Genomic DNA, 9,667 nt, shown 5'->3' with positions numbered 1-9,667 from the left:
TCAAATGAATAAATAAAATCTTTTTTTTTTAAAGATTTTATTTATTTATTTGAGACAGAGATAAGGAGAGGGAGGAGGGTCAGAGGGAGAAGCAGACTCCCCGCCGAGCAGGGAGCCCGATGCGGGACTCGATCCCGGGACTCCAGGATCATGACCTGAGCCGAAGGCAGTCGCTTAACCAACTGAGCCACCCAGGCGCCCAATAAATAAAATCTTTAAAAAAAAAAAAAAAAAAAGAATGTATTTTGACTCTGAGCTGGGTCTGCATGATCGTTTTTCCGCTTTCAGTAAGAAAGGGCGGGGGATGTTCCGTCTCCATAGAGTCTGTCTTTTCTCTCCTGACCGATGCCTCTGACAGTTTCCTCTTGTCCCACCTTGGCCGTGCCCTGGCATTGGGACTTCGGAGGTATAGCACCACCCGATCCCATTCACCGTCGGAGGACCCCCGGCGGGGGGAAGGGGGCACTTTCTTCCCTGGCCTGACTCGGCAGCGCCCGGCCGTGCTGTTACACGGTGCACGGCCCCGCCCCCCGCGCAGTGCATCCCCTGTGAGTCCTGGCAGGCTTCGAGTCAGCACATTCTGCAGAGAAGAAAGGCCGGATTCTGCTCGCCCGCCTCGTCTGCTGGGAGTGGCTCTCTGCTATTTTCCTTCCCCCCGTGGCGCGCACTCAAAACAAACCATCTCACCAGCTTTAGAGTTGGGGGTTGCATTACGTTGCTGGGGTCAACTTCAGGATCTTCATGGCAGGGGGTGAGGGAGGACGGCTTATTTTTGGCAGGACCATCTGTCGCTGACTGAGGCAGGGCGGCGAAAGGGGGCCAGGGGGGTGTCACACAAAACCCGGTCCCAAGATTGGCATGAATAAAGAGGAGGGCATTTATTTCTGTTGCATGAGGATTCGATTTTTAGAGAAGACAATGCAGTATTAACCCTTAGTGAGAAAGTGTGAGACAGATGGGGAAAAAAAAGCGAATGCTTGGTTTTGAGGCGATCGAATGTCAAACTTCATAGATGTCAGTTGCAAAATGGACCACATTTAAGTCTCTTTAGTTCTTCTCTCCGCGTCTAAGTCGGTGTTTTCCAATGAATACAGGCATTTCAACTTAGCTTTCCTTCTGGGTTAAAACCAAGTTTTGGAAACAATAGCTAACACTAATAGGGCACTCACTGTGTCAGGCCGTATTCTAAGCCCTATACATATCTCTCATTTAATCTCCTAAATGACCTTATGAGGTTGATACTACTATTGTTCCCATCTTACAGATGAGGAAACTGGCACAGAGTGATTAAGTAACTTGCCCAAGGGCACACAGCTAGTAAGTGGCAGAGCCAGGACCCAAACCGTGCCAACAGGCTCCGGCGCCATGCTATTCCACTGTTGTTCTCAGCTTAGTCCTAACCTCCAGGGCCTGGAACACCCAGTGAAGGGGGGGCAATAAAGTCCATGTTGACACGAATGGACATAACTTGTCCACTGTCGCAAAGGTAAGAAGTTCTGCTAAGGTCAGAAACCGAGGGTTATCTCCCAGAAACAACGGTTAGGCTAGAGCTCTATACTCTGGTTTCATCAGGCTCTTCATCTCCTCAAGAGCCCACAGTGGCTCCCCGCTGCCTCCTGCAGACATGCACCTAGCCAGGGTCCCCTCCAGTATCCAGGGGCAGTCTCACTAACAGTCCCTCCAGGCTAGGCCTTTCTCTTCTACCCCGGCAACACCCTCCATAGCTCCCCTCTGATTATTTCTAAGACATTGATCACACTCCTCTCTCTTGTCCCTTACACTTAGCCCTACTATACAACCCATCTTCTGCCCTATTTGGGCCCTATTTGTCCCTTCTGTGCACAGGGAAGTTCAGCTTTCTCTTCTGGCGGTACTACCCGCTGTCAGGAGAAAGCAGTCTTCAGATCAGAGTAACCAGCTATTACTCAGTAGCTGTGTGTAAGATATGGCCTCTCCTTCCCTGGACGAGAAGCCCTCATGGACGGAAAGTGTGCACTACCCTTCTCATTCACGCACGTGTGCGTGCGGTCTTCAGTCATCAATTACTGAGCTTCACCTGGGCCCAGAGAGAGCTGCGCCAGGTAACCGAATATGTAAGACATGGTCTCTCCTTCATGGACAAGCACTAGAGCAGACTATTTAAAAATTGGAAACCATGTTAGAGTTGTGGGAACCCGGCCTCCTCAGTCTACAGATGGGACCAAGGCTCAATGGTGAAGGGACCTGCCCAAGGCCTCGAAGCCGGTCAGGGACTGAGGCAGGGGCTTCAGGGACTCCTTCCACTCCTTCCTCTGCCTGGAGAGCAGGAACTAAGAGGTGCATAATCAACTCTGCCTGCCAGGCTGTTCCTCACTGAGCTGCATATTCTTGCACATGTCCTGCCTCCTGGCCCTCCCCGTCAGGCTCAGCGTCAGGCTCAGGCTGGCGGGGGTCTGCCGCCCTACGTCCTGAAGGAGTTAATGGCACTAGCTCCCAAGGCCAGGCCTCCTTCCCATCAGCTCCTGCTCTGTGGCACCTCGGGGGCGCTGATCTCACAGCTGGGGGCCAGCCCCCCCCGCCCCCCACCCCCCGGCCTGGAAACTCAGTGTAGTTGTGTTTAAGAGCAGGGGTCCAGGAGTCAGAGAGACCTGGTTTCAAGTCCTGCCTCCTCCACTTCTTACCTTTGCGACAGTGGACAAGTTATGTCCATTCGTGTCAACATGGACTTTATTGCCCCCCCCTTCGCTGGGTGTTCCAGGCCCTGGAGATTAGGACTAAGCAAGATAGACATTGCTTGGCTGTCATGAACCTCACATCCTTCCTAGGGGGTCAGACCATCAGCTCATCAACAAGCAAACGCAAGGAGAGAGTTTCCGGGAAGGGATATGTATTTTGACAGAACAGGGAATGAGGCAGGGGCTAGACACAGAGGTGGGGGACGAACTTGAAGAGGGGTGGCAATAGAGATGAGACCTGCACCAGGACCAGCTGCGGGAAGGGCAAGGAAAGAGTATTCCAGGCAGTGGGCACAGCAGTGCAAAGGTCCTGGGGCAAGGGTGGGCTTGGCCTGTTTGAGAAACAGAAAGACAGGGCTTCTTCATCTGGAAAAAATATGGCCAACAAAAATATCCATCTCCTGAGGGTGGTTTTGCAGACCAAATGAGATAAGTATAGAGAGTACTTGGTAGCATGCCTGACAATAGATATTAGCTATTTGCATACTATTGTTCAGAGGATCACTGCTAGAGGGCAGAGTCCAGCCTGAGTACCGTCTCTATGGAACACAGGCTCTTTTTCCTGTTTTTAGAAACAGCACTTGTTGTTCTCTCTTTCTGGAATGCACGCCCACCCCTCCTCTCTCCCACCCCTGCCTGGCAAACCACTATGGATCCTGGAACTCTCGGCTGGAATCACAACGCTTCCTTCTCCACAGTCATGACCTTGGCCCAGCAGGTCACATCCTGTATGAGACCCTGCAGTGCCTTCTTGGAGCCAAACAGGAGACCCATACTACTAATCAGAAGGTTCTGGAAGGTCTCTCTGCACGTCTCCCTTCCCCCAGCCACACCTGTCAGGCCCTTGTGGGTGCTTTGCACTCCACCTGGGCCACCCTCTGCCTGCTCACATCCTTCAAGTCTGACCTCAGACTTTACCTCTGTGACCCTCCCTCTCTGTACTGTATCTCTTAACCCCTGTTCTCTCCTTCAAATGGGTATCTCATGTTGTGATTGCAGATATATTTCATTATTGACTTCTAATTTGTGCCTTCCCACCAAAGATTTAAAGTTCCAGGGACTGCATCTGTTTTGTTTCTGCACTAGGGCTTGGAACCTGCTCACTAAATGTTTGCTGACAGATGTTCCCACCCTGTCCTGGTCTTCTTGCTACTCAGTCCCGTTCTTGGCCTCCTTTGCTGGCTCATCCCCCTCCTACTTGGTGATTAGACGTTGTTGCTTCTCAGGGCTGAACCCAGGCCCTCCTCTTCTGTTAGCTCCCTCCAAAAGTACGGTGCCCACACCCACATGCACACCGCCTCAGGTGGCCCCTCCTGTATACCTCGAGCCCCAGGGTCTCCTCTGACTAGAGACCTGCCTGCATCTCCAAGGCCCCCGACATCTCCTCCTGGACGTTTCAGGGCACCTCAAACTCAGCACATCCCATGCTGAGCCACACTTCTTTCCCTGAACCTGAGTTGATATGGGGCTCCCTTCCTCAGGACAGAGCGGTCATCAGGGACAGAGATCTCAGAGTCGGTCTTGGGGTCCCCCTCCCCCTTCCTCCTTATATCCACCCACCACTGGGTACTGCTGATTTCCCCCCAGAATATCACTCAACTCCACTGGTCTCTCCATCCCCCTGGCCTGCCGTCCCTTCGACCTGTGCGCTGAGTAGCTTCTGAACTGTCTCCCTCCTTCTGTCCTTGCTCCCCTAGTGTGCTCTCCACAAGGCGGCCACAGTGTTATTTTAGAAAAGCAGACCTGACCTTGTCACTCTCTCCTACTTGCAACCCCTCAGTGGCTTCTCAGTACTCACTGAACAAAGCCCAGGCCCCCTGACCAGCTCTGCTCTCTCCTCCCTGCAAGAACACTGAGTGCTGGGTAGGATGTGAGCCCGCTGTCAGGTGAAGGAAGGAAGCAGAGGAGGGAACACACAGCTCTAGGGCTTTGGCAGGGGGACCGGGCCCTCATGCTGGGGTTCAGGGTCTGGGGCAGGGGTGGAGCTGACCCATGGTGGAGCCCTGCTTTCAACAACCTCTCCGTAGAACCAGGCTCGGCAGACAGTCTTTGTGTTTGTATGTCTAGGATGGTGGTGGTCTCCCCTTCCCCTGGCCCGGGGCATGGACAACGGCCTGGGCCCTTAGTGACTCAACTTCTCTGCTCAGCCTTAGCAGACGCTTCTCGTTCTAATGCTGCTGACGCCCGGAGGCCTCCCGCACGGGGAGACAGCTGCAGAGGAGGGTCTGCGTCTTCGGCTGGAGGTCCCGTGGGATCTCCCGGAGACCAAGGATTTGGTCCCTTCCCCTGGCGAGTGGACCCTGGCCCCACTCAGTGCTCCACCGCTGCCTCCCCGCCCTCCCGCACCTCCCTCAGCACAGATGCAGGGGGGTGCTTGCCGGGTGAGGCAGGGCAGCTAGCTCTCTGCACGGCTGCCAATCCTCCCAGTTCCCTCCCGGACCAGCCACAGTCCTTACGATTCCAGGGCCTAGCTGACTTGGCCGCTATCTCTCTGGCTCTGACTCCACCACATCTGCCCTGGCCGCCTTGCCGTTCCTCAGACCCCATGGGCACACCAGCCTCACACACTCTGCTGAAACGCCCCCCCACCCCCCCATAGCCCCTGGCTCCCTCTCTCCCTTCCTCCAGGCGTTTGCTCCCTTCCTTTTCAGGGGCCCTTAGCTGGCTTCCCAATCCACAGTCACCCCATCCCCCACACCAGCCGCATACACACACTTGTTATTTCCTCTCTTGACACTGTGCGTCCTCTGTAACAGATGATCCTTTCCTACTTAGCTTGTTTATGGCCACTCTGCCCAGACTGGAATGTGAGTTTCATGAAGGTAGGGATTTTGTCAGCTTTTTCATTTCTAGATCTCCAGCACCTAGAACAGGACCTGCCACGTAAATAGGTGTTATAAAGATGAATGAACTTTTTCCATTCTGGCTTCACTGGGTCTTGGGCTGCATATCAAGCACACCTCTCCAAAGCCAGGGATCTGTAAGTCACCCCTTTGAAAGTCACCCATTTCCCACCTGTTCCATACCCAAAGAACCATGGTTTCCTCCCCCTCATAGCTGACCCTCAGGATATTCATTGCTGAATCCTCAGGACTGGATTACATTTCTGGGGCCTTTCTGGGATAAACCAAATGTCTGCACCCTGATGGCCATCATTATTCAATGCCGATGCTCATTTATAATTATGATTATTATCTAACATGTAAGGATCCGTTACTGCTCCGTAATTAAAGCTGGAATGGCTGGCCTTCTGAGGACTGAGCTGACTTGGCCTGTGTGGGCCCATCTTCACAGAGGCTGCTCCCCCGGAACATGAGCATGTCGGCTTGACCAAGTGGCAGAGCCATTTAACAATTTTCTCCCTTTCCACTAGTTCTCACTTAAAGTGCTTAGAAGAGCAGAGGTGCTGGAAGAGGGTACTGTGCCATCTGGAAGAATGTTCTAGTAGTTATTCTAGCACAGGGCCTGTCTAGGTGAGTTGGTGTCACAGAGCTAAGAGTTTGAAAATAAACAAGAGGGTTTGGTGGAGTCGGTACCGTCTGCAGTGGCTCAGAGCCTGGCCTTGCCAGAAGCCTCCTGGGGAGTCTCTACCCCCTGCACTGGAGCCCCCACCATGTCTCGTGCTAGCTCTCGTCGGTGCACCTTCCAGGCCTTCTCCATGCATGGCCCAGCACTGGTGCTCAGGGCCCCTCAGAATTTGCCTCCCCAGCCCGCAGGCTCCTGCCAGGCCCTGCACCAGCCCCTGCTTCTCACGGCTCCCTGGACACGTCCGACACGGATGTTTCCAGGACTTTGCCATAATACCCCTCGCTGCAGGGCAGCAGAACCCCTCCGGAGAGGCCAGCCACAGTGGTGTTGTCATCCTGCGATGCCAAGACCATGTGATCTCAGTGCCCGCCTAAGGGGGGCCTGGATGCTACCCTGCTACTCAAATGGTCCTAGCTACTCCTGTAGCCGAGAACACCTAGGGGCCGGCATCAATCAGCTGATTTTCAGTCAAACACAAGGATTTGCTGGGCAGGAAGAGGCAGTGGGAGGGCAGGGCAGGACCTGAGCCTCAAAAGAACTTGGGGCATCAGCACACAGCCCCTGGAGCATCCCTCCCCAGGGCTGCCTGCTCCGGCCCCTCCCATCCCTCCGTCTGCCTCCGAGCAAGCAGAAGAGCCGGAATCAGTTCTCAGGGAGGCCGCTCTCCCGGTAGATGTAAACCTTTGGCACACAGTGGCTTCCTGGAGAGAGTTAAACCAGTCCCACAGGCAAAGAGGTAACACTTTCTCCCCACCACATCCCACTTGGGCCCATCCGAAAAGCAATAACTGAGACAAGTAACAAGGGAATTAACTAGAAAAGTTGCCAAAGTACCCATTTTTCCTCTTTTTCCAGTTGCTCCTTTTTCTCCTTTTGGGCCCTGGGGGCCAGGCTGTCCATCTGATCCATTGTGTCCTGGAAGCCCACCAACTCCTGGAGGTCCTGTGTCGAAACACGGGAAACAGGACCATCTTAAAAAATCATCACTGAGCTTAACATGATCTGCTTTAGCCAGTGACACTAGATGGGCATGAATGCCTTTTCCAGATCTCCTCCTGCCTCTTCCCTTCCTTTTCCACCTTTGCCCCACCCCCCATGCAGTGACAGATGGGGAATGGTAATGGCAGGTCCTCAAGTGGGAGGGGACAGGAGAGCTCGTGATTTGGGCCGAGACAAGGAGGGGGACACACTCCGGATTCTTCCCCCTTTCCCGCCTCCATCCCTTCTGAGCGACCCTGGGGAACTAGCCCCCCACATCCTCCCTCCGGAAGTAAGAAAATCCACAGACTCTTACCTGGTGGGCCAGGTGGTCCTACAACAGAAAAAGAAATTTAGATGATAAAGCATGCCTGGAAGGAAGCCAGCACCACAACCCCCAAATCAAAGAGCACTTTCCCCCTTTTAATAAGTACTAACCATCTACTGGCCCTAAGCATCCACTCCATGCCTTTTATTTAGAACCCAGCATATTCACTCAAAAGAACCTTAAAAGCAATTCAACAGTTTGCCAATCAAATCCACTTTTGCTTAGGTTTCAATGAACTAAGAATAATTTCTGAATGGGCTTCACCATAGATTCATAAATCAGTCATCTCTCAAGCAATCAGCTTCATTAAATGAGGTTTGGTAAAAATGTAGGAGGGCACTAGTGCAGCCTAGGCCCAGGTAAGCATTGGGAAATGGACGTGCTGTCATTGCAGAGCTGAGGTCTGGCTGTTGTGAGAAAGCAGTCCCAAGAGCTCTCATCCAGCCAGCGTATCTCCTTCACGCCACCCAGAGCAATTGAGAGCAGAAGCTGGTTCTCAGGTCTCTATTCTGTTGCACGAAATAGCCTGAGAACAACTGAGGGTCCAGATCAGGTAACAAACACCTTGCTAAGTGTGTAATTACCCGAGGATCTAAGGGGTTCAGATGAACCATTTACACATAATCCAACAAAACAATTTTGCTTCCACAAATAGGAGAGTCTCATTGTCAATATTTTATTTAAGCACTCAGACAAGCCAATGGGTTTATAACATGAGCAGTTGAAGTCCTTCTGTTTTTCCAGAACATATATGTTTACCCACGTTGGAGTAGAAAGGTCGTTCTACAAATCCAAGTCTGTGACTTTTCAGAAGACCGCCATTTACTAAGCATTTACTGTGTGCACAAAAGTCTACCAGGCAGCAGAAATCTTGGTCCCTGTGTCTGTTGTGTTTATGATCTAGCTGGAAAAGGTAGACACTCTGAAACCACAATGAAACATGAGGGAGGGAGTTACAGAAAAGCAGCCCCTCCAAGAGGTACTGGCACATGGCAGTCTGAGAAGGCTTCCAGAGAGGGTGAGGCTTGAGCTGTGGCGCTGAAGAAACAATGGGCTTGACATGGCCACAGGGGTGAGGGCTGGACGCTCAGGTCGGGGAGCAGCAGGAGCAAAGGCACAGGGGAGGGAACTTGCATGATTCAGGGTGAAAGAAAGGGGGAAGATTGGCCAACCTGGCGTGTGTAGAGATGAGGCTGAGTCAGTACTTGGAGGGGTGAGTGTGGGGCGGCAGCATTTGAACGCCAAGAGGAGAGGTGTAGGTGGTGTCTGCAAGGCAGTGGGGAGTTACAGTAGGTCTCTAATGGGGGATGACCCTGTGAAATCAGTGTGTTTTTGAGATCCTCTCTGTAGATGGAAGTTGAATAGAACTAGGGAACAAGATGAGAGAGAAAAGAGAGGTGGGGTGGGGAGAAAACACCCAGAGAATCTTTGTAGTTAAAATGAGGGGAAAGGATGTGGACAAATCACTTGGTAACTGTAGAGTTGTAGAGAAAGCTAGGAATTCAAGAGGTATTTAGGCAGAAGAATGAGCAGGGCTCCATATCTGATTGGGTAGGGGGCAAAAGAGGACACTCAGATGACGGGGAACTGAGGATATGGATGGCAGGAGACATGACGACTCTTGGAAGAAGAAGTGTTTGAATGTATACTTTCCATCCATGCAGTCCCACTTGGGGCAAAAATTATTTGCTGAAAATGGTACCACCATTTGCTGAGAAGTGTAGCCTGTGGTGACATGACTTTACCAACAGATGGCGTGTGCCTGTACACACATAAGGAGGTCAGAAGAAATCAATCAATCATTCCTGACTACAGATGGAACCAAATTCAGAGGTGCAGATTGGTAGAAAAAAGGTCACCAAGCAGGAATCAGCTGTCTATATAGGTTTCAAGAGTTCTCAGGACAGTCCAATAACCATTTCTATGCAGCAGGAGTATTGGAGAGAGGTCCTGGCTAGAGCTGTATACTTAGGACACTTTGGTCATGGCCAAGAAGTGTCCCTACGGTGAAATGTTCAGATTAGGGTTTTCTGTCATTGACCTGAGGTTCATTGACACCTGTGGCTACAGCTCTTAGTCATTTGAGTCCATAGAATCACCTAGAACGCTTGTTAAAATG

General features: G+C 52.0%; 1 protein-coding gene across 2 annotated transcripts in view; it reads right to left on the bottom strand.

The window, feature by feature from the left end:
• The window catches only part of GLDN (gliomedin), a 65,410-nt gene that overhangs the window by 14,279 nt on the left and 41,464 nt on the right, over positions 1-9,667 (bottom strand). The window contains exons 3-4 of one of the 2 annotated variants that reach the window (XM_081831079.1): positions 7,537-7,554; positions 7,077-7,184 (exon numbers count right to left, since the gene is read on the bottom strand). In XM_081831079.1, the coding sequence (XP_081687205.1) occupies positions 7,077-7,184; positions 7,537-7,554 (126 nt within the window). Of the gene's footprint in view, positions 1-7,076; positions 7,187-7,536; positions 7,555-9,667 lie in introns of both variants that reach the window. The other variant, XM_081831080.1, reaches the window with a different exon arrangement.

This window comes from Leptonychotes weddellii, chromosome 9 (genome assembly GCF_054177405.1).
Source record: "Leptonychotes weddellii isolate Sample4059 chromosome 9, ASM5417740v2, whole genome shotgun sequence".
Lineage (NCBI taxonomy): Eukaryota > Metazoa > Chordata > Mammalia > Carnivora > Phocidae > Leptonychotes > Leptonychotes weddellii.
This window is presented reverse-complemented; position numbering and strand designations above follow the sequence as displayed.